The following is a 26,048-nucleotide window of genomic DNA, read 5'->3' as shown; positions in this document are numbered from 1 at the left end:
ATTCATTATTTATTTCCGTAGGGGGTTAAAGGGTATTGAAATTAAATCTCAAAATATGAGATTATTTCATATTTAAAATCTTGGCCGTGTCCAAGTAAAAATTTGGTGCCTTGTGCACCGGTATTTATTTCTAACGAAAATTATTTAGTTTCGTTAGGATAACGCATTGTCATCCGCGATTTGGCTCTTGTTGCCCGTCTTATACGTTTAAATTTATTTATATTACAGAGCCTTGTTAAAAACTCTTATATTTGATACACGCTGGCTTAAAAAATGCGTTTGTTTACCAACATTAATATATATAACAGAGAAAGTATAGAATCGAAAGGATCTGAATAGCTCAGCTGGAAGAGCAGTCGCCCGGCAAGCGAAAGGTCTCGGGTTCGATTCCCGATTCAGCGATTTTCGGATCTATATTTTTCTCTTGCATTCATTTATTTATTTTCCGTAGGGGGGTTAAAGGGGTATTGAAATTAAATCTCAAAATATGAGATTATTTCATATTAAAATCTTGGCCGTGTCCAAGTAAAAATTTGGTGCCTTGTGCACCGGTATTTATTTCTAACGAAAAATTATTTAGTTTCGTTAGGATAACGCATTGTCATCCGCGATTTGGCTCTTGTTGCCCGTCTTATACGTTAAATTTATATTTATATTACAGAGCCTTGTTAAAACTCTTATATTTGATACACGCTGGCTTAAAAATGCGTTTGTTTACCAACATTAATATATATAACAGAGAAAAGTATAGAATCGAAAGGATCTGAATAGCTCAGCTGGAAGAGCAGTCGCCCGGCAAGCGAAAGGTCTCGGGTTCGATTCCCGATTCAGCGATTTTCGGATCTATATTTTTCTCTTGCATTCATTTATTTATTTCCGTAGGGGGGTTAAAGGGGTATTGAAATTAAATCTCAAAATATGAGATTATTTCATATTTAAAATCTTGGCCGTGTCCAAGTTAAAATTTGGTGCCTTGTGCACCGGTATTTATTTCTAACGAAAAATTATTTAGTTTCGTTAGGATAACGCATTGTCATCCGCGATTTGGCTCTTGTTGCCCGTCTTATACGTTAAATTTATAAAAATATTTAATTTTTAAAAAATTCTTGTTACGTACAATTTTTATATATTCAAATATATTCATGCCGAACTCACATACGTCCGCTATCGCAAGACATACACACCAACGAGAACATTTGATTAAAAGCTGATTGTGGGCAGCGCAACGTAGCGCTCGTCAGCTGATCGGTAGCGGTGCGCTAACCAGGCGCTCATCAGCTGATCGGTAGTTGCGAGCTAACCAGGCGCTCATCAGCTGATCGGCGCTCGTCAGCTGATCGGCGCTATTCGCTAGCACGAGCATGCGACCGCCGCGGGTTGGCCCCCGGTGCGCGAATAAGCTTTTTCCGTCGTAACTCATTTCATACTATGAGTAATATTAAAATTTAATTACACGGACGCTCTTTACGCTAATTTTTTTGTTTTTTAGAACGCGCCGGATTAGACTTTCTTTCATTTACGAGATTGTACGTAAACGGTGAATATCGCGTTCATTTTGGGGAAATGGATGTACGCTGGAAACATCCTTGGACGTCGATCGTCTGCGGGCCTACGGGATGTGGAAAAACGATTTTCGTGAAAACATTTCTTCGTTATTTGTCCAACGTGTCCGATACTCGATTCGAGAGAATTTTATTTTATTACGCCGAGTGGCAAGATGCCTATCAACGCCTGCAATGTGATGAAAATGAAAGAGAAGAAAAAGTAGCGTAAGAAAAAAGAACGTATATGCAAATAGCATTCCGATAAACTCGAAGAAAAATAAATCGAATTTCACGAGGGTTTACCGCGCCCGGAAGATTATTCTTACGATCCACACACCCGAAATTAGTGATAATCGACGATCTTATGAGAGAGTCGTCATCGTGCGATGTTATCGTAGATCTATTTACTAAAGGAAGCCATCATAAGAATCTCAGTGTTATTCTCATTTCGCAAAATCTTTTCCATCAGGGACGCGGACAACGCGACATATCTCTCAATGCGAATTACATAGTAGTTTTCAAAAATCCACGCGATCGCGCGCAAATTCGGCATTTAGCTCGTCAAGTATATCCGGACGATCCTAAGTTTATGGAAGAAGCGTACTACGACGCTACCTCGAAGCCTCACGGGTATTTATTGCTCGATTTAAAACAACCGACTCCAGATGAATATCGATTTCGGACGTGTATCTTTCCCAACGATAAGCTGCATTACGCGTACATTCCACGTAGATCGATCAAAAGAGGCGTATAAAAGACTCGTATTCACACACGACTTGTCACTCGTGCAATTACACTGCGATGGTAAAAAAAGAAAAAAAATCGCAACCGGCATCATCGTCGTCGAAGAATTCACCCGACGCGCGGGGGGGGGGGGGGGGGGGGGGGGGGGGGGGGGGGGGGGGGGGGGGGGGGGGGGGGGGGGGGGGGGGGGGGGGGGGGAAAAAAAAAAAAAAAAAAAAAAAAAAAAAAAAAAAAAAAAAAAAAAAAAAAAAAAAAAAAAAAAAAAAAAAAAAAAAAAAAAAAAAAAAAAAAAAAAAAAAAAAAAAAAAAAAAAAAAAAAAAAAAAAAAAAAAAAAAAAAAAAAAGGTTTTAATTTCGTCGGAAAAAAAAAAAAAAAAGGGGGGGGGGGGCCCATAATTCATCGAATAAAATTACCGAGATATCAAATGTGGAAAATGATGCTAATAATACCGTACGGACCCCGGAACTCCTTTGTCACGGCTCGATGCAGAGATGTGGCGTATTCTGAATCTCACGCCTCAGGTCAGCGAGGACGAAAGATGGAAAATGTATAAAGAGGTACTTCAGCGTTATCTTCAATTTGTTCGTGCTGCGAGAAAACGATTACGCAAAGACGCGCACGCCGGTGATGGAGAACAGGACGAAGACACGAAAGAGCAAGAGGATGATAACCACGATGATGACGATGATTTTATGGAAACGCAAACTTTAATTACCAACGACGGTAACATTAGTGCCGTTAGTAGTAGTTTCGAGAAAAAACGCGCTCAATCAGCGGAAATGATACAAAAAATACTTAATAGTGTTCCGAAAAGTTATCGTAGTAAAGCACGCTTACTAATGAAGCATCTGCTCGATACTCCGTCATCTAAAATTAGCTGGAATAGACAAGGGCTCGTAACCATAGACGGTGACATTGTGGAGGGTTGAATATCGCGGAACTTATAAACGATGCGGTACGCGAGAGAAAAACGGTAAAGCACCGAAAGAAATCAGTTTGCTCGATTACTACGTGACATAGGTACGTCACCGCGGTCTCATAGGAAATAAAAAGTTATTAAAAGCAGGCGCGCGATCTCGCTATTTATTCCGCGTTACCTCGGGGGTCCTCCACTCCGATAAACACGTTAAAAATCTTTACAGTCACAGGTTTTAGACCCGAAGCGAGTGAAAACCGAAGAAGATACGCAATTCATATCCGCCGACGGGGAAACGGTGACGACGACGGTGACGACGATAGAACATTAGCACATAGCGTAGTTTCTCCGTCAAAGAGAAGAAGAGGTTTACTCGATTGGATAAATCTCAATTAAATGGAATTCGAAAAATGGTATTACGACCCCTCGCATTATGCAGGCTCTCTGCGGTGGACAATTTTATCGCGAGCCGTTAAAACCAAATTTTTACGCGTAAACAAGTCGTCGAGTGGCTTAAATCGCAGGATGCATACACGCTGCATCGTCCCGGTACGACGAAAATTTCCTCGTTTACATTATAACGTAACAAATATCGATGATTTATGGGAAGCCGATTTGATCGATCTTCGTAATCTCAAGAGCTATAATACGGTTATTCTTATCTACTAACGGTTACGATGTGCTTAGTAAATTTGTTTGGGTAAACCTTTACGTGACAAAACAGCCAACTGTGTAAAAAGGGGCCTTTCAACAAATATTTTCCAGAAACGAGGGTCGACTACCTGTATACTTACAGACCGACAAAGGCAAAGAATTTATCGCCCGCCCTGTACAAAATTTCTTAAAAGAAAAAGACATCCGTTTTCGTGTAACGCGCAATCCCGTTATTAAAGCGTCATAGTGGAACGATTTAATAGAACACTCAAGAGCGGATGTGGCGTTTATTTTACGCATAAAATACACGTCGTTACTTTGATGTTTTACAAGATATTGTTCACGCTTACAATCATACCCGTCATTCCACCATCAAAATGCAACCCGCTGTCGTTACGCGAGAAAATGCTCGTACCGCGTGTGAAAATATGAAACGACGATGGGATACGATAAAGAAAAGAAAAAGAACGGTGGGCGTAAACAAAAGGCTAAATATCGCGTGGACGATCTCGTACGCGTCAGTAGAGCAAAAGTAATCTTCGAGAAAGGATACGAAGCGAAGTGGAGCAAGGAGATATTTCGAAATTCATCGAGTTCTCGAATGGAGAAAACCCCGCGTATATGAATTAAGCGATTTATCGGGTGAAGTTATAGACGGAATTTTTTACGAACAAGAATTAGCACCGGTTATTAAAGACTTACGCGACGAGGAATTTATCGTCGATCGTGTGATAAAAAAGCAGGGGACGCGGTAGCAAAAAATTATAGTTAGCTGGCAAGGTTATCCTTCTAAATTTAACTCCTGGATACCCGCTTCGAATTAACTATTCTTCGAAATGAGGGCGGATCAATTTCTTCTGGCTTCTTTCCAAGCAATAGCAGCATGCGCTATTTCCCCGACAATAAAACCTCGTCGTTCATTACGGAATTACCTCAATCGCTGCACTTACACGGTGACTGGAAGTCGCGTTGAGCGAAATCCAATTCCCTAATACCTTGTTTTCATGTAAGGCGCGGAGAAAATATACTCAGTTTCGTCGATATCGACTCTCAAGTTAAAGAGAAAAATAAAAAAGATGAGGTGTTAACTTCGAAGGAAGCCTCAATACCGTGCGGCATTTATAATAACATGGAGAGCTCGTCTCCATGATTAATTGTCATGCAAAGAAGTCGGTTCCCATTTTCGTTGAAGCAAGAAAAATTTACAGGCGGTAGTATTTTGTTCTCCCTCGCGTGTCCTGCTGGTTGCAATCTGATTCATTATATGCATTTTTCCGATAGACTTTTGCAAATGATCGGTTAGCTGATTTTCTTTATAACGCTCCTAAGGGGGAAAGTATCTATTGTTCTATGCTCACGACATCTAAGCTTAATTCCAAAGAAAAATCTACTTCAATTTTTCTTAAACCGGTTTTCTTGACGAAAATGGAGTACGTGACGAGGGATTCTATGGTTACGAAGCGTGTAGTTTTTGGGGCGGGGTATTCCCGATAAACTGTTCGTTTATTGTGATATTTGCGAACCTTACATAACAGGAGATGTGCAAACTCTTCTTCTCCGAATAGTGCCTGTCACAGGGGGTGGGGGGCGATTACAATATGGAACGAATCAGGTAAAACATTCTCACCTCTGCATTATATCCCGCTGCGCCTAACAAATTTCCGACGGATTGAAATCGATATAAAAGACGATACTGGGAAACAAAATACCATTTGAATCCGGCACGTTAACGGTGACTTTACATTTCAAACGTATCGATTAGATTTTTAAAATACTCTGTAAAGATTTTTTTGATAAGAAAGAAGGGATTTGTTCATTAATATGGATTATTATTCGGAGTATTATAACGAATTACAAAACGGTGGAACTCGCGGTGGCGGAATTCCACGAGTTTTTGTCGGTTCACCCTATCAACGAGTCATGGAATAGGTAGTTTTCTCGGAGGAATGTTCAGACGTGTATTGCCTTATTTAACTAGAGGTCTAGGGGCAGTGGGTAAAGAAGCTTTGCGGGCCGGGGTTAATATAATCGAGGATGTTGAAAATAAAATGCCGTTAAAGGTAGCTGTCAAAACATCGTTTTGAACAATCGCGTGACAATCTTAGAGAAAAGCTAGGGAAAAAATAAGTAGTCTAATGAAGGGTACGGATATAAATCAGATGAAAAAATTCATGTAGCGCAGTTTCCTTTCGGCAGGCTAGACTCACGTCGCTAAATCCTCGGTAACCGTTGTCGCGTAAACGGCGTAAGACAAATAAGAAAAAATAGTTTATCGAAATCAAGTCTCGTGGAAAAAAAGAACAAATACAAAAAAAACTAAAAATAATACGAGGAAAAATCGCTCGACTGTAAAAAGGCTCAAATCGTCCGCGAAACGGCGTAAAGCTAGTAGCGGTAAAAGCGCACAGTAACGATATATTTTCATAATCACCATTATTTCTAAATACGCTTGTCCGTGACAATAACGCTGGTAAAGCGGGCGACGATAGAAAAGAATGTCATTTCTTCACACACACTCGAGCGAGTGTTTAAAGAGCGAGCTCGATCTTTCTCTTTCCGCCCACGCAAACTAGCATCGAAAGTTCGCAATGGATTCATTACAAACCCGTGACCTCGCTTTCGGGACGACTCCCCGCTAGAATTCGTCATCCCCGGGTCACGGAGAAGAATATTTAGATCTCACACACACGTTACTAAGTCTTCGGGTACGCGTAGAAACCGAGCCGCTACCCGGTCTCGCCGCCGGATCAGGCGTCAACGTGGGCCCCGTAAATCATTTTCTTCATTCCATCTTCAATCAAATCGACGTGTATTTCAATCAAAAGCTCGTGTCGCCTCCAACAACGCTTATGCGTACCGCGCGTACATCGAAGCGTTGTTAAATTATTCATCGCCCGCAAAAACTTCCCATCTAACCTCGTGCTTATGGGATGCGGATACACCCGGACACATGGACGATACGGCAGGAGCGGAAGGCAATACCGCTATAGCGAGACGAGCTCGTTACATACGCGGAGGGCGCCGCTAGATCTTATAGGTCACCTCCATTGCGACGTTTTCAATCAGGATAAATTCTTAATTAATGGCGTCGAGGTGCGGTTGAGACTCGTGCGTTCGAAAGATACGTTTTGTTTTATAGAAACTAATTGCACGTCGAAAATTCGTATACTCGATGCAAGTCTAATGGTGAGAAGAGCGAAATAAGCTCCGGAGTATTACTAGCGCATGCTAGAATGCTGAGCAAAGTTACCGCCAAGTATCCGCTTACGAGAGTTGAAATTAAACATTCACGATTCACAGCGGGGTTGTGGGTGAATCGTTAGATAATGTAATACGGGACAATTGCCGAAACGAATAATAGTAGGTATCGTCGATAATAAAGCGTTTAACGGTGACAGAAAATTGAATCCGTTTAATTTCCAAAATTACGGAATAAATTTCTTCTCGCTATACGTCGACGGTACACAAATACCCAGTAGACCGTTACAACCGGTTTTCTCGTCTCGCGAACCGCTTTACATCGAAGCTTATCATACGCTCTTCTCAGGGACGGGTATCCATTTTTTGAACGAGGGAAATTCTATAAGTAGAGATGATTATTCTCGGGGATATACGTTATTCGCTTTTGATCTTACACCCGATCTATCCGCTAATTGGGGCCGGTCATTGGAATCTCGTGAAACACGGAAGTCTACGGTTAGAAGCGAGATTCGAGAAGGCGCTCACCGAAACAATTAATTGTATCGTTTACGCCGAATTCGATAATGTCATAGAAATCGATGCATCGCGTCAAGTTATCGTCGATTTTTCCGGTTAGCTTTTAACACTCGTTCACCAACATGTATTCATACACCGTAATGTAATACGCGATTAGAAAATTTTCCCCCTCCTCTTCCTTTGGAAATTTCGATGACACTTTTCACGGAGTGGAAACTATGTAACGCGCTAGAATAAATTCAGTTTTGTACGAGACACAACCAAACGCGCACGTTTCGCTAAGAGCTTGTACCTCATCAACGAAAATCTCACAATATGGACATAGTCGTCGACATACAAGGTTTCCGCGATGAAGCCAATAATTTATCGCGAAGGAAGTCGCCGTTGTCGCGATCGATACTCCGATTGTCGAGCACTGGATTATGATGCCACCATACGCGTTTGGAAAATTACCCGCAAAAGCAAGACGAGAAAACAATTGGCTCTCACGAAATTATCACGGCATCGAGTGGTTCGACGGCTCAGTTAATCCGAATATTTTACCTCGTATCTCCGCGAAATTGCAAGACACGCGCGCTGCATTTACGTCAGAGGTAACGAAAAAGCAAACTACTTGAGGAATTTACTTTCCAGAGATATAAATAATTTGGAGGGTACCTCACCAGCATTTAAAAATCTACCGGATGAGGAGGATATCGTACAATATTGCGGTCATCACGGGATTCGAAAATTTGGAACCTTTCATTGCGCGTTATACAATGCTTATAAATTAAAATGCTGGCTAAGTGCGCAAAATAATTGCGAGAACGTTTCAACCTCTACTGAAGCTACTTGTAGTTCTGACGAAAGTTGGGAAATTACTTTCGACGATAGCGACGATAAATACGAAACCGCCGTTTCTTGCGATGTAAATGAGAATATAACTAAAATACAAATAGAGGAAAAAATCAGCAAAGCAACGAACAGCAGATTGAAAAAGAAGAAGAAGAGAGATTTGTGATTTCTGAATCGTCATCGACGTTGACGACAAGAACGAAACAATTTCCATCTCGACGCAAACTGACATTGAAAACCTCTCAAAACAACTCAAGATAGAAGAAGACGCATTATCGAAAGAGGTAAAAACCGGTATTGTTCAAATAATACCGTACACTCGTTCGTATTCGGGACAAAAAAAAAATGAACTCTCGCGAAATTCTACAAGCATTGCATCATCTCGATGCCAGACATGTTGGAGTCTATGCAGCCGACAGAGTTCCGAGGGTGTGGACGAGGTCGACGGCTATCGTCGCTAACACCGACAATCACGATCGACCTGGAGAACATTGGATCGCCTTCTACCTCGATGAACACGGTACAGCCACTTATTTCGACAGCTACGGATTGCCCCCCTTGTATCCAGGATTTCTCATCCGACTTCGACGAAACTCCATCATCCATCGTTGGAATATTCAACAATTACAAGGAATTTTTTCTAAGACTTGCGGACAATACTGCTGTGTATTTTTATATTATATGTGCAGCGGTTATAATCTTAATCAGTTTCTCGCTCTTTTTTCCGAAGATTGTGAATATAACGATCGTTTAATCATACACTTATTTCGTAAAATTTTTACTCACAAAAAATAGCGAATTATAACAATATATAATATGAATTTTAGTATGAATAAATAAATTTTGTTCTGTAAAATATTTTAAATATAATCCATATTTGTACTTTTAAAACTATTGTTCAATTTTCTTTCACTTCCTCTTTCCAGAAATTTCCTCCACATGCATGTTCCTGTTTACCTTCATTAAGCAGCGAGTTATTTTAAAATAAAATTTTATCTGACATCTTTCTAATCTACGACGATGTATTATTATTTTTTATCGTGACGCGAGTCGGAATGCTCGCCTGTACAAATATTTGCGTGTTCTTTTTATTACCCTACGCCATTGTCAGCTACTACCTGCCACCGGTCGACCGCACGACGCTTTTCTTGGCCAAAATGTTTTTACCCCACCCCGTCTAATATCGACCATTTGATTCGACGAGCTATCCTTGCCATACGTATACCGAACTGTTTTTACCCACCCCCGTCCGATATCGAACCATTTGATTCGACGAGCTATCCTTGCCATACGTATACCCGAACCCCCATGCCGTACTCTACGCAACTTTAGCTTAAATACCACATCTAATCCTTAGACTAGTAAGATCTCGTTTAGCTCAACATACTAGGACCCTGCTCGGAAACACGGAGGTCCCGGTTCAAATCCAGAGAAAATCAGAAAAAATAAAAAATAAAAATTCTCATCCCCACCTTTCGGGGCCAGTCGCCATTTTTTTTCCCCCACACCCTTTCCCCCTAACACCCACACTCGGAAAAGCCAGACGCCGTGGTGGGGGAAAGATAAGATAAGACCCGGCGCCAGACGGGTCGGTGGTGGGGGTTTGTTTTGACGGGCCATACCTGCCATTATACTACTTACACGGTTATTCGTGAATTCTGTCCTTTCTTAAAGGCTAATGCGTACGTTCACGTACTAAACGGGCATCTCAGAATCGTAGCAACAAATTTATCTTATGACAGGGTATCATTCTGTTGGTAATAATAGGATGGTGTACACTTATCAAAATGAATTGAATATTAATATGTAAGATTGCTGTCAGTTGGTGTGGTAAAGTATTCGCAACTTATTGGAAAATGCAAGGTAATAAAAGCGTAAAAGAATAGAGAGATAGGTGTTCCTCGGCTATTCCGGGTCCTCCGGTTCCTCTCTAAAAGGCTAATGCGTTCACTTTACCAAACGTGCATCTCAGAGATGACTTTCGAATGTACCTTTTGACAAGATATAACTTCTAATGTGTACTGGGGAATCAGCGTCATTCAATTCGCTAATAGGTAATAGGATACAGGGTTATATACATATATATGTAAGCAGTAATACAATAAAATGCATGGATATATTATATTGCAAGTAGAATAGGTTAAATAAGTATGCGATATTGGTTAAATAGTATTGAATAGTATTGGATAAAATATTGTATCGTATATGTCGACGATTGTAACGCAGATGTGTGCAGATGCAATTCGTAGATCGAAATAATATTGGGAATGCAGAGTAATATATAGCTTATGTTTATATTCAAAATTCAGAGTTCGGAATGTAATGTAAGATTGAGTTAATATAAAATGATTAAATATAATGAGTGTCCGTCACGCTTTACTATTTAGGGATATGTGAACTGCTTTAAATACTCACAAGGTTAAACAATATTTAATATGCCTTGCTATGGTACACTTCGCTACTGTGTTCTTTCCTCTGAGTCTAAAGATCTGAGGAGCTTCGGTACCTCGGTCCGAAATGGCGGCTGTGTCTCGTTGTCTTCGGAACTAGTAGTAGTAGCAGTTGATGAAGCTTGTTGGTTTACTGCTGAAATTCTATAACGGAACTACTGCCACTCCGTGCTGGGTGCCGGATTTTATACCGTAAAATGTGGTTTGCTCCTCCCATCGGAGAATGCAGAATTACTTTACCAAACCGAATGACAGTGGTCTTGATAATTATTAAGAATTATTACTTCAAGGTTTAAGATTTTAATTGCTGATCTTTGAAACTGCAAGTATTAATATCCCTTGATATAGAAGTTAATACACGTATTCAGAATCTTTTTCTTTTTCACATTATTATCAATCCTTGTTCAATATTTGTTGATGAAGCGGCCGCAGATTTTCGGCGCTTAGGTACCGCCAAAGAAACAGTAGAAGATTTCGCAGCTTTTGTTTAAATTTCCTCGAAAAAAGATTGCGCATCTCCCCGGGGGATAATTCGTAGAATTAGATAACGTAGTAATTGATTATAAAGCAGCCGCAGATTATTGTTTTGTTTATAAATGCCTGCAGCCGCTGGTTATCGGTGCTGGTATTTCTTCCTAAAATAAACAATAATGAACCGCCGCTTATGGTGGGAAGGAGAAGGGGCACTTTTTATTCTCTCCCCCGCGAAAACATGTCTCGACGTGTTCGCTGAAGATAAAAGATATTGCAGTAATAAATATCTGATTATCTTATCTTTTTTATGTAATAGATATCGTTGTATTAGATATTTGTTTATCTTATCTTGTGATAGATATCGTTGTAATAGATATATGTTTATCTTGTTTTGTGATAGATATCATTGTAATAGATATATGTTTATAATAAGAATACTTTTAAGTCAGCTCTTTAATTTTAAAACCACACTCTACACTTCATTCCTCTCGACCAATAGAGCCAAACGCGATGTTATTGCGACAATTAAAAAGAAAGAAAATTTGGAAACTAAAAAACTCACCTTTTAAAAAAAAATAAAAAAAAAGGGGGACCAGTTTTAAGGGCACGCAAATTAAAAAAATTATCCATTTGCAAACCCATGTAGAATCCTATCCCATTTGCAAACCCCTTAGAAAAAAGAAAATTTAAACAATTTCAAAAAACCCATGTAAATCCTAGGCAAAAATTAACCTTCAAACCCTGTAGAATCGTAAAACCCATTGCAAAACCTATGTAAATCCTATGAAAAATTAACCATTTGCAAAATCATGTAAATCCCATGAAAAATTAAAACATTGCAAACCCATGTGAATTGTATTAAAAATTTCCATTTCAAAAAATTTTTTAAATCCTACATTTTCAAAAACCCCTGTACAATAGAAATTTTTATGAAAAATTTTCGATTTAAACCCATGTAAAAATCGTAACAAAAATAATGAAATAAAAAAAAAAAATTGCGCCAAAAGAAAGTAGAAAAATTTTTTACCAGTGGAAAATTAAGTTTTCAGACATATATAGAGTGAAAATAAAATAAGAAAAAATTTAAATTTTGCCAAATGAAAATGTACCAAAAAAAATGGATAATTTTTGTTAATGGCGTGCCCTTAACTGGTCGCCTTTTTTTACCTTTTTTTAAAGGTGAGTTTTTAGAGATTATATCATTCATTTTTGTATATTTTTATGACCGGAATAGAACAATTATTAAACATGTTTATCTAAACTTCTTTGCTTAAAATGATGTGTACAATCATATCCTAGAATCCTGATCATTCCTCCTAAAGCACCCTATTTATATAAATTTACCCATATGTGTGTGTGTGTGTGTGTATATGTGTGTGTGTGTGTGTGTTCTAATGTCGAGCATTTTTTATACATTTTCTATTAAATTTAGATAAAAGTTGCAGGATTTCGAAAAAGAAAAAGTTGACACAGACTTTTTCCTAAACGGCGATTTTCAAGGTTATTTAAAGGTCACTTATATTTTCAAAATAGAATTACCTTAATTTTTCTCATATAAATCGATTCCTCGCAATATTTACTATAAAAAGTTGTAAAGGTATAATTTTTACATAATCTTACATAAACTTCGAAATATTACAAATATTTTATTCTATGAAATATTTCAGTTTATGTAAAATTATGTTAACTATCTTTTAAATTATTCACTTTTAGCCATCTTACCCTTACAACCTTTTATAGTGAATATTGCAACAAATTGGTTTATATATATAATATATATATAACATCAGTTATTATTAATTGATGTTTACATTTATTTTTAGACTTACTAGAGCTCAAATGCTCCACATTTTTTGCAAAAACTGTTTATTCTACAGATTTCAAATATGCTTTTAAATGATGATTGAATATTTCCTCTTTTTGATTATTTTTATTATTATTTTTCAATCTCAATCAACTTTTATAACTTTATGCCAGCACGATACAAATACATGTGTCTTTATTTTTTTTATTATTTTCATTTTATTATTTTTCAATCTCAATCAACTTCTATAACCTTATGCCAGCAGGATACAAATACATGTATGTCTTTATATTATTGTATCAACTCTTGTCTTTTCCATGTAACCATGTCTTCATAGTTTGAATTATCCCTTCATCTTCTCAATCTTTCGCAGAGATTTAATTAATTAAATACACTTCACACGAAATAAAGTTTGCTGGAAGATATACAGCAAACGATAACTGTAAAAACATGATTACGTGGAAAGAACAAGAGTTGGTACAGTAAAGGCAAGTAAGTAAGTACATGTAATGTATCGTATTGGCATAACGCTATATCCGCAGAGCAGATAATGTGGCTGTAGAGGTAGTCTGCAGTGCAGCTAATGTGGACGTAGATGTTGATTGAGATAATTGTCTAATATAAAATAGAATTTAAAAATTTAGTTTAAAAAGCTGTTGCATATATAAATAAAGTTTATTTTTTCCAAATTTGGAATATGTTTAATTAATTAATTTTTTAAGTCTATGTTTAATAAATTTTTTAAGTCTGTATTCAATAATTTTATTCATTTGATAAATACATGTATGTCTTTATTTTGATATGTTTAATATAATTAGAAATTCATTATTAATTAGATATGTAAACTATAAATTCATATATAATATTTGAAAATATATGTGAATATTTAAATTTTTATCTTCTCCTTCCTCTCCTTCAATCTCTTTAATATCAATATGTGTATGTGTACACGCGCGCACATTTGTACGTATTTATTTAATTATTTGGATAGTTGAGAGTACTTAATAGATAAAAAATTATGACAATAATAATCCTTTGTTTTTTTTTCTTATTATTTACTCAGATTTTTTTGTCTATCTTATAAGATAAACACTTTAGAGATTGAATGTTTCAAGTAAACTAATTGTAAGTAAATTTCACATTAATGCATATAGATGTTTAATCATGAATGTACTAAATAAGTACACAAGACGAACAGTGAGTGAGTGAGTGAGAATGAGAGAGTGTGTGTGTGTGTGTGTGTGTGAGAAAGAGAGAGAGAGAGAGAGAGGAGAGAGAGAGAGAGAGAGAGAGAGAGAGAGAGAGAGAGATAGAGAGAGAGAGAGAGAGAGAGAGGCGAGAGAGAGAGAGAGTTAGCCAACATAACCCCGCACGCTGCCGATATGGCGGAGCGCCACTATCGCCATCTGTTGTAAAACGTGCGAGATGGACAAAATTACCACTACATGCATCTTGCATGTGTTGTGTACGTGTGATATATGTGTGCGCATGTGTTGTATACGTGTGAATACGTGTAACACGATACTACTATGTATGCGTGGTCGATGATAATGATGACGGGGACGTTTCTTAATAGAAATTTTTCATATTTCGACTTTGCATTTATATATCTCTGCTTACAAATCACGTAGAGCAGAAATAAAGACACTTTTATTATATAATTCGAACTCAATCTATCGATTAAGTCTAGTATAAACTCGATTGCTTCGGCCATTATTGAGGATTCGAAATATTATAAAGACTCGAAATGTCCGACTCGCGTTAAGATACACGGTGTCTCCGCTACGCCCTTAACTGGTCGCGAGACACTACCGTGTCTCTTGATTAAGATACACGGTGTCTCCGCTACGCCCTTAACTGGTCGCGAGACACTACCGTGTCTCTTGATCCAAATTGATATGAGAATCGCTTTTAATGCGCATGCGCAATAAATGTATATTTATAAGGTTAATTATTTGTTCAAAAAATTCCCTGGAATTTTTAACATTTGAAATAAATATAAATATACATATACACAAAATAAATATACATATATTTCTTAAAGAGAGAAAAAAACACAGAACGAAGAAGCAGAAAGTAAAGAGTGGAGAGAAAACGCAAACAATTAAAAAGAACAGCGATTTAGTGTACTATAAATATAACGTATTTGAAAAAAAATTAAGTTATCAGCATTGAAAATTACTAGTGATTCTGATTGGTTAGTAAAACCTCAGCCAATCACAGTCAGGTATTCTCATGGATCGATTGTGAAATAAACAGTAAGCAAATCAAATATTTCAGAAAGCTCAGCTAGCAAAAGTAGTCAAATTATACGTCAAAATAATTACTGTTGCTATCTGAAATATGCATATATCAATTTGTTTATTGTTTACGTTTTTTAAATATGAATTTTTTATCTTTTTGTCTCCTTTTTATACTTACTTATTAATTATTTACAATATATCATTGTATAATGAAAAAAAAGCATATAATTTTAATAATAATTTTTAAATTAAATATATTAAATAATTATTAAATTAAATATATTATTGTAAATAAATTATTTAAAATATTGAAAATTAAATATTATTAAATATAATATAATTATTATTAATTTGCATCAATTAATTTTAATAATAATATTTTATTAAATTAATATTATAATTAATTCATGTTAATATTAATAATTATTTTATGAAATTAATATTAATATTATTATTAAACATTATATATATCTTAAAAAATTTTATTGTCGATTTTATAATCTATTGATTTATAATCTGTCGATTTTATAATCTGATGATAATTTTATTGTCGTTAAATCGAGTTGTGTTGATGATTGTATCATTTAAATTTAAATGGCACTTATTGTCAGTAACGTCATTTGATATCTTACATTACGATATGTGAATAACTAGGGACTAATATTCTTGAAACATATATCCAGGTTACCATGACGATAGAAACGCGACAACAATACTCTTTTCTTCGAAAAACATTGAAAAGTCGTTAAAGTGCAAGCAAAATAAAAAAAGTGTGGTCGAACAAAAACAAAAACTACAGTTATATTAATTATTAAAGTTAAATTATTGCAAGAAAATAATGGCAAATGATGTTCTCAGCAACGGTCGTTTACAGGAGAATACAACGAACATTGTACAACGAACGAGAAATGACAGAAGCAAAAGAGGTATCATAAACCAACATTTTGTTAGTATTGAAAGTATTATATATATATATATATATATATATGTGTGTGTGTGTGTGTGTGTGTGTGTGTGTGTGTGTGTGTGTGTGTGTGTGTGTGTGTGTGTGTGTGTGTGTGTGTGTGTGTGTGTGTGTGTGTGTGTGTGTGTGTGTGTGTGTGTGTGTGTGTGTGTGTGCGCATTATACAGGGTGATTCATTTTAATTGTCCTAAACAAATATTTCGAAAACTATGAAAGATATAAAAAATGTTTTAAACAAAAGTTTTTTTGACTTTGAGAGAGACGCAAGATATGGTGTCATTAGTTTGACCTTGTATAATTATTTCAAGGTCATATAAGGTCACCTTCAATTTTTTAAATGGTAACCTATTATATATATTATATATACTATTTTTCATTGCGTATTCTTGTAGCTTATCTCGAGAGCCGTTCATTATGATTACCGAAATTTACATTTTATGTCAAAAAATTGTTAATTTCAAACCTTATATAATAATAACTAGAAAGTACTTAAGAAAAAAATACTTTATTGTAGTGTTTTGGAAAGCTCTCGCGATAAGCTACAAGAATATATGATGAAAAATAGTAGGTTTCATTTAAGAAATTGAAGTTGATCTTCACGTGACCTTCAAATAATTATACAAGGTCAAATCACCATCTTATGTCCTCCTCGAAGTCAAAAAACTTTTGTTTGAAACATTTTTTATATCTTTCATAATTTTCGACATTTTTGTTTGGGGCGATTAAAATTAATGAATCACCCGGTATACAGGTATTTAATTTTTTATCTTACTCAAAAGCTCGAATATCTCTCCGACCAATTTTTAGAATAATATATGTATATATGTGTATTGTGTGAAATATAAAAATATCATTATTATCTTCTTACCGCTGTTATTTTGTCGTTTTGGTAAACACCCAGCTCCGGATATAGCAGCTATAGAGAGTCGAAATTGGTTATTACATCGATATTACACGAGACACGAGTACGGCGCTTGCAAACTACTCATCGAACAAGAACTAATAAAATCGGATGGTCACGAATACGCCAGTTATTTGAAGGTAAAATCGATATATCGACGATAATCGATATACAGAGATATATACAGAGAAAATTAGGATGAATATTATATAGGGTGATTCAGAGCAAGAGAATTTCTCGATTCATATCGGGACAATAGAAGCAATCAAGCACATTTTGAGCATTTATTATCAAAAATTGAGTTGTAAATAAATGACGTTTACACATGCTCTTGATTTTTTTTATTTCTCGAAAAGATTAGGGTTACTACTCATCCTCTTGCCAACACAATTGAACATTTCAAAACTTTTATAACTACCTAAAGTATTAAAAATATAGGACCATGTATGTATATACATATACGTTCAGTAATGATATTTATTATTCAAAATATGACATTTACTTCCAAACCATCTATCAAAATTTGTTACAACTCTCGTTCTGAATCACCCTGTCTATATGCCACACTTGTTACATATGGCGGTATAAATCACAAGTTTTTACCGAATTGTTTGATGAACGATTATTATATATCAAAGGGAGCTTATTTCGTAAAATTCAAATGAATTTTTTTTTCAAAACAATGACGAATTTTTGATAATTATTTATATTATAGAATCAACCATATATATATATATATATATATATATATATATATTTCAATGATGATCTTGATATAATATATCCCAATAGCAAACTGATAATGACGTATAAACGTCAAAATGACGTCATTAAACGAAAGATCGAATTTTTATTTCCCTATACACGCATGATATTATTTAATATTCTAGGCGTATTCTTAGAATATTAAATATTCTAAAAATACGCCTAGAATATTGCTTAAATATTAAATAATATCATGCGCTTATACCCAAGTAGAACAAAAAATCAAAATAATATCATTTTGACGTCATTGATCAAATTTGGAGTTCAAATTTGGTCAAGATGACGTCAAAATATTGTCACTTTTACATCATCTTGATCAAATTTGATCAATGACGTCAAAATGATATTATTTTGATTTTCTGTTCTACTTGGGTAGGGAAGAGAACAGAAATGTCAAAATGATGTCAAATTGACGTCAAAATATGGTCATTTTAGTTCATCAAATTGCATAAAATTTTGATGTTATCGTGATGTTCACAATGGTAAAAAAATAATATTTTGTATTAAAAATAATTGAGATGCAAATTTAAGACGTAAGCCGCTTAAAATAATAAATATTTTAATCAACAATTTAGTTTTTAATACAATAACTCGAACTCTTCTACGAACTGCAATAATATCTGAATATAAAAAACGTTAACCTATAATTCATAATAATAAACATTGTATATACACAGTCGAGAAACGTACATCGCATTGTCTAAAAATTAAAAAGGTCAACAAAAGTCAATATAAAAAGTCATTTGTTAGTCATCTTCGAGATCGAGATTTCCATGACCAAAAAAATGACATAAATTTAGTCAAATTAATATCATTTTGATTTTTCTGTTCTTCTTGGGATAAGGGTATGATTTCGAATAATTTTCAAAAGATTTTAATCATCGCTCGTAGTACAAAGTGTTAATAAACAAAATAAAAGTTTAATAAATAGAACGTAATTTATTTCTGACACCATATATATATACGTTTAAGAAGGAATATATTTGGTGAAATGTGTTAAATACATAGAACATATTATACTGCGTTCATTATATGCTATATTTGTACTGTGTACATGTTGTATATTTATACACGTTTTCGTAGCTAGGTTACTTGTAGTGCATGTTTATATATATGTACTTTTGTTTAAATTGTGATAATTCTTTATGAGTTATGTATTCAGTGCGTATATGCATTATAAAATAAAAGCGTGACACACCATCTGCACCTCCATCCCAAAAAAATTCTAAATCAAACTTAATTTTAATTTAAAATTAGAAATGACTTTAATTTTATAATACATACATATATGTGTGTGTGCGTGCGTGCATGCGTGTATATATATATATATATATATATATATATATATATATATACATCGTGAGTCATATCAATGCACGTAAATATCTCGTATAGTAAGCAAGATGGAAGAAAATGTTTCAAACAAGTTTTCTTGACTATGAGGGGGACATAAGATGATGTCATTGATTTAAACTGAACATTTTACAAGATATTTTACAATGATAAATTATTAAATTAAGGCCATGTGTAACGAGCAATACGAAATTATTTTATTATTTAGAAGAAAATTCTTAATTTGACATAATAATTACACAAACGTTTCGAGCTCTACTTGCTCCTCTTCAGTGCGCAAAAAAATAATGATAATAAATACCCATAATAAATAAATACATACATAAAGTTCTAATAAAAAAATCCGCAATACATAGTCAATATAAGTTATATAGTTAAGTCATAGTTAAAACGCAAAATATATTTACAATGAATTGAAACCATTAAAATAGTTCAACAAAGTAAGAACCCAATTAGAAGCAGAATGATTCGTCCGGTTATTCATAAAATATTTTAGAATTATTAATAAAAACTCGGAGTGACACTTATACATTGCTCCAAACGAACCACTTATCGTTATTTGACGAAAGTCCCTCGATCTGGCAATGATTATGTCCATCTTCTCCAAATTATTTGATATTTGTTAACTGAATTTAGAGAATTTATTCAATTGTAAAATAGGATTCCACTAATGTGTATGTAAAAAAATTAAAAATTACAAATTAAACTAAATACTAAAATATTGAACCTTTATGCTTACAAATTGTTCCGAATAACTTGAGATGACGATGCTTCTAATTGTTGTTGGCCTTATTGTTAGTACTTGACTGTTGTCTAGTCTTTTAAAAAGTCGAATAAATAGGTGTCAGATCTCACAAAATAAACATTTACATAAGTCTAAAAATTCGATATTTCTTCTAGAATGTCGAAATACGCGTTGTTAAGCAATTCGGTGTCTGTGTTATTATTTATACCATGCCTTTGTTCCTTGATGTGTATCATTTCCGAGATAAGTCTTTTATAATAATTAGATTCAATATCAAGTATTTTAACGTTATCCCAATCAAAAGCATGTTTTTTATTTATAATATGTTCAGAGACCACAGAATGCTTGGAGGAATCAAATTTAATATTATTCATATGCTCTTTTAGTCTAGTGCGTAATTTTCTTTTGGTTTGCCCAACATACGAAGCTTCACAATCCTTACAATTAATTTTGTAGACAACATTATTATTATTGTTATGCACGTTTTTGTCCTTGTGGACTTTAATAAATTTGTTAAGATTATTTAGATATTTTACATTTTATGCCAAAAAATTTTAAAAACTTTAAACTTTTATAATTTGAAAAGTACTTCATCAAACAACACTTTATTATAAGGTTTTGGAAAGCTCTTTAGATAAACTATAAGAATATGTAATAAAAAATAGCAGGTTCTGTTTAAAAAATTGAAGGTGACCTTTACGTGACCTTTAAATAATTATACAAGGTCAAATCAATAACACCATTTTATGTTCCTCTCATAGTCAAAAAACTTTTGTTGGAAACATTTTTTTCCATCTTGTTTATTATATGATATTTACGTGCGTTAATTAAAATGGCTCACTCTGTATATATATATATACATAATATACACTAAATATGAGTCATTCCACGTCAAATCGGCCACCCCTCGCCCCGGGGATGTATTTCGAGATACACGATATAAATAATCATAATAACAAATAAAATTGTATTGAAGTAAATTTAATTTTCAAGGTACCAAAATTTAGCTTGAAGCATCTAGTTTTTTATGCCGTGTGGCGATTTTGAAAAATATTAAATAATGACCTTGGTTTTGTCAGTTATATAAAAAATGATATGTATTTTCCTATTCAAATCTTTACTATTTCCTTAATTACAAATAAAGTACAAAAATTATTTTTAATGTAATTTGATTCGCTGAATCCGAATCTGAAGTCAGAAAAACAAAATTTCTATTTTTGCAAATAAATAATTAGTTAGAAAATCAAGATTAGAAAAACAAAGTTTCTATTTTTGCAAATAAATAATTAGTTATTGATATTTACCTCTAAAAAATAAAATTACTGTTATTGTTTGTAAAAATGCTTTTTTTTTTCTTTTTATGTCTACGACATTTCTGTGCTAGAATATTAACTATACAATTATCATATCTGCACAATTGCAGATTTGGCAGTATTAATTATATTTTTAATATTTTATGAAAAAACTTTCTGCGTTTATACAGGATATACCATATACATGCATATTGTATTTCTATATTTATGTACTTATTCTTACAATTAGTCTTCAAAGAGCTTTCCAAAACCTTATAATAAACATCAGCAAATTAGATTCTATTCTTGTTTATTTTGTCTATAACTTTTCTAATAAAAACTACAAGCAACAGTTAAAATCTTTTGAACATGTGCTCAGGGCAGTGTCCTTGATATGTCCTTGAATATTAATCAAAATCAGGGGGACATATAACCTCGCGTGGAAAATCGTGGACTATTAGGCGAAAGGTCCCAGGTCAAATCCGGTTCGATCTTAAATATCTTATATATATCTCATAAAAAGTTTTTAAAAAAGTTTTTAAATCTGACGATCCCCTTTGTAGGGATATGTTATTATGGCTGTCTCACCATTTTAATTTAATTTTAATTTTGACTTGTATATTTCACTGAAAATTGATATGGATTATTGCTGTATGATGAATTAATTATTACTACATTTATTTTCTCACTTGAAAAAGACCATAACCATATGGTCGAAACGCCGTGAAATATAATAAACGATTATTACTTGTTAATTTGGTCGATTATTTCCAAAACTCATATTTAAATACTAGTGCCGATTGTCATTAATAATTGGGAATTTATTTTTAGAAAAGGATTTATGAAAGAAAGAAAAGAGGAATGAAAAGATGGGATAAGAAGAGGAGAAAAAAAAGAGAGATGGGAAAGAAAAGAACAAAGAGATTATAGTTATGAAGTCGCTTATGGGCAAGTTATAAGAAGTTAAAGTGATATTGTAAAAGGTTCGGGCATGCTCCTTATGCAAAAAAGCACCTTTATAACCCCAAGGGAATCAAAAAATGTTATATATTTTACATATTAAGAGTAATAAAATCTGTGAAGTCGACTTTAATGTAAATTTACTATATTTTCTTTTCTCTCTCACGTTCTCCAAGTAGCAACCTGACGTCATTAAACGTCAAAATGACGTCTAATGACGTCATTGATGTCTAATAAAGAGATAAAAAAAAACAATAAAATCTTTGAGATCAACCTTAATGTAAATTACTACATTTTTTTCTCTCTTCCTTTTCCTAAGCAAACTAATATCATTAATGACGTCTTTTTGACGTCTAATGACGTCATCGACGTCTAATGCGGGGATCAAATAAATGTTATTTATTTTATATATCAAAGTCAATAAAATCTATATTATTTTGACATTATTTTGACGTTTAATGATGTCAATCTATGATCTGGGTCGTATGTAACAATAATATATGACACGTACCAAAGTCGTTTTTTTTTGTAGGGTTTAATTCTCAGAAAGGAAGGCAAAATTCAAGATTCATTGGATTGCTTTCAAACCGCGTACCATGTGAATTCGACAAACGTGGATAACATTAAACAGATAGCAAAATCATTGTAAGTATATTGAAGAAAGATTTTGTATCATCAAGGATCTTCATATTTCGAGATACACAATATAAATAATCATAATAACATAACTTTGCGCTATTTTTTAGATTAATAATAGGAAGTCATAGGCGCGCGATAGATGCTTACACGGAAGCTGAGAAGATATCCGCTGTACCGGATTGGGAAATATATTACGGTCTTGGCAAGTTTCAGTTTCGTATATAACTCACTTTACAGCACGATACACCTCGCGTTAGTCGAGTTGCAAACTTCTCGAGAAATGCACTTTAGAAAATCAGAAAGTTAGGGGAGATACTACTTTATTAACGACATAGTGCATTTAAATTTTCTTTAGTTAATAATAATTAGCACATATTTCTTTATACAATTTTTCACACACACATATGTATGTTTTTTATTTGTTGTTACCATACAAAAATTTATATAACTAAAATATAATTAAAATTAAAGATACAAATGTATATATGTGCATGTATATCGGCTGTAGAGCCTAACGCGATGTTTTTTGCGTTAATGAAAATTATTTTTTCGTTGATACAGCCGATATACATACAAATATATATATTGTATTTATTTCGAGAGCCAAATTATATATTCTTAAGATTGTCAAATTAAAGATATTTAAAAAATATAAGTTTTAAAAATAAAAAAGAATTAAAAATATATAAAATATATAAAAAAGTATACTAATATAATGCTTTGTTTTTGTCGAACATTTACTTATATATGTATATTGTTTAGGTGAAGCTTACGTAAAAATGAATCAATTACAAGAGGGAAAGAAATATTTCAAGAGGTCAACCGAATTGACGAAAAATGAGTTGCCCAATCTTGCTCTCGCGAGACTTTATCTCTTGGACGATATGATTCCAGAAGCCAGAAATGCTTATACGGCAGCTTTGAAGTAAGTAACATCATCAACAAGCCATATATTAGAAATGCTGTTTCGAAGTAATTATGGATTCGATTGAGAGTCAACAGTATATATATATATTTATTATCATTTATTATTATTTATTATTATTTATTATCATTTTTTATTATTTATTATTATTTATTATTTATTCATTATATAGCTATTTTTGATCGTTTTTATCATTTTCCTAATTTATAAAGGATGTTCTGGGATTTAACTGACAAATTCGATTATCCCGGGACACTTTGTATACAGGATTAATATATATATATGCATACATGGTGTTTCATTTAAATTAATATACTCAAATATTGCTAAAACTATGACTGTAACGAGGTAATAATTCATACAAAAAGTTGAAAGATTTCAAGAGGGAAAAAGTTGATATATAATATTGAATTTTAACTAAGGTCGTTTAAAGGTCAATCTAATTTTTTTACATGGAACCATCCCAATTTTTTTTATATAACTCGATTCCTTGCAATAATTGACATGAAAAGGATAAGATGGTCAAAATGTGAATAATTTAAGAAATTTTGTCCTTTTTTATATATTTTTTATCTATATATTTTTACACAAACTATGAAATATATTTTATAAAATGTTCATTTTTTTTCTTACATATCTTACACTTCAATAAACTTTTATGTACAAAATAATAAGAGAGGATTTAATTTTTAATCACTTAATTAAAAAACACATTAACTAATAATATACATATATGTATTATAACCACAATCTCCACTTGATTCCTCTCGACCAATAGAGCCAAACGCGATGTTATTGCGACAATTATGAAAGAAAGAAAATTTGGAAAACTAAGGAATTTGAATCCTATATAAATATATGTATTATATTTAAAAAAAATATGTTTCCCATTTTCTCTCGTGTAAGTATATATTTCTTTAATACCTCTGTTGACTCGATATATTAATCTCTCTTGCTTTCCTCACGCTTGTCAGCGCAAATCCCGAGAGTATCGATGCTGCGACGGAATTGGGTCTCCTGTATCTTAAAATTGGAGATACGCAACGAGCGTTTCAGCAATTTGGAGTAGCATTAGCCTATTCGCCTAATTGCGTTAAGGCGATTGTGCCCATGGCTTACATAATGCAGGTACGTAAATTATTTAAAAAAAAAACAGATATTTTCTTCATATTTTTTCTTTCATATTTTTGTTCTATTTTTATCAAGCAAGCGAGTTTGGATCGATCGATTCGCATTTATATACCTACTTGTTTCAATTGTTTTTTCAAATTAAAATTTTTAATTCTTCCAAATCCCTCCTTTCTTTCATTTTCTTAAATGAAAGTTTTATTTCATTAAAACGCGATTGTTACGGAGTATTATTACACTATACTTTGCTATGCTAATGCAAGTGGCTCTTCTCTCTCTCTCTCTCTCTTTCTCTCTGAAAAGCGTATATCACATTTATTAAGTGGAGATTTAATTACGTTTCCTTGCGTGCGAAATTTGCTTCTTCTCTCGCTCTACTGAACAGCATATCGTATTTTCCAGAATCATCGAGAATACGATGTGGCTTTGTCCAAGTATAAAATAGCAGCGCAAATCATTCCGGAGTCCGCGGCCCTTTGGAATAACATCGGGATGTGTCTCTACGCAAAACAGAAATATGTCGCTGTAAGTAACATTTATCTATTTTTCTTTCTTCTTTTTCTTTTTGGGTTTTCCTCGAATATCCTTTATTTTCAGTATAAGCAAATTTGTAATAATAATGCTAAATTATCAATGGAGAAAAAGAAGAAAACTTTATAGGATTAATATATATTAGAGGTTGATTTATAAATAAGTTTCGCTATAGATAATTTATACTGAATTATTATTTTATTCTGAGAAAATATTTTATCTATTTTTCTTTTTTTTCTTTTGGGGTTTTCCTTGAGCATCCCTTATTTTCAGTATAAGCAAATTTGTAATCAAGAGACACGGTAGTGTCTCGCGACCAGTTAAGGGCGTAGCGGAGACACCGTGTATCTTAACGCGAGTCGGACATTTGAGTCTTTATAATATTTCGAATCCTCAATAATGGCTGAAGCAATCGAGTTTATACTAGACGTAATCGATAGATTGAGTTCGAATTATATAATAAA

The 26,048-nt window shown here is 33.6% G+C and overlaps 1 protein-coding gene, 1 long non-coding RNA gene and 1 pseudogene across 2 annotated transcripts; 2 read left to right on the top strand and 1 right to left on the bottom strand.

Annotated features, from left to right (window-relative positions):
- The first annotated feature begins 7,525 nt into the window (after positions 1-7,525).
- Positions 7,526-8,595, top strand: LOC146723600 (uncharacterized; annotated as a pseudogene).
- Positions 8,596-15,966: 7,371 nt separating this feature from the next.
- On the top strand, positions 15,967-25,713 carry LOC114931854 (BBSome complex member BBS4-like). The gene is made up of 8 exons (XM_085481599.1): positions 15,967-16,307; positions 17,247-17,386; positions 22,894-23,006; positions 23,108-23,202; positions 23,763-23,925; positions 24,900-25,053; positions 25,456-25,578; positions 25,651-25,713. Exons 1-8 carry the CDS (start codon positions 16,220-16,222, stop codon positions 25,711-25,713), a joined length of 939 nt encoding a protein of 312 aa, XP_085337725.1. The 5' UTR covers positions 15,967-16,219.
- Positions 19,540-20,631, bottom strand: LOC146723599 (uncharacterized). Its single transcript, XR_014924490.1, has 2 exons — positions 20,104-20,631; positions 19,540-19,990 (listed from the first exon to the last, which is right to left on the bottom strand). It is a non-coding gene; the product is annotated as an uncharacterized LOC146723599 (long non-coding RNA).
- Positions 25,714-26,048: the final 335 nt, after the last annotated feature.

Source organism: Nylanderia fulva, unplaced genomic scaffold (assembly GCF_048542155.1).
Source record: "Nylanderia fulva isolate GAGA-0341 unplaced genomic scaffold, ASM4854215v1 Scaffold183, whole genome shotgun sequence".
In the NCBI taxonomy this organism is placed as follows: domain Eukaryota; kingdom Metazoa; phylum Arthropoda; class Insecta; order Hymenoptera; family Formicidae; genus Nylanderia; species Nylanderia fulva.
Note: the sequence above shows the minus strand (reverse complement) of the source record. Positions and strands in the feature narration are given on the sequence as shown.

What these genes read in the sequence shown, in the direction of transcription:
- LOC114931854 (XM_085481599.1), top strand. Translation starts at nt 16,220, where the DNA reads ATGGCAAATGATGTTCTCAGCAACGGTCGTTTACAGGAGAATACAACG. An exon ending in AAACAGATAGCAAAATCATT is followed by an intron (nt 23,007 to 23,107) that starts GTAAGTATATTG and finishes GCTATTTTTTAG; the next exon opens with ATTAATAATAGGAAGTCATA. An exon ending in GCTTATACGGCAGCTTTGAA is followed by an intron (nt 23,926 to 24,899) that starts GTAAGTAACATC and finishes CACGCTTGTCAG; the next exon opens with CGCAAATCCCGAGAGTATCG.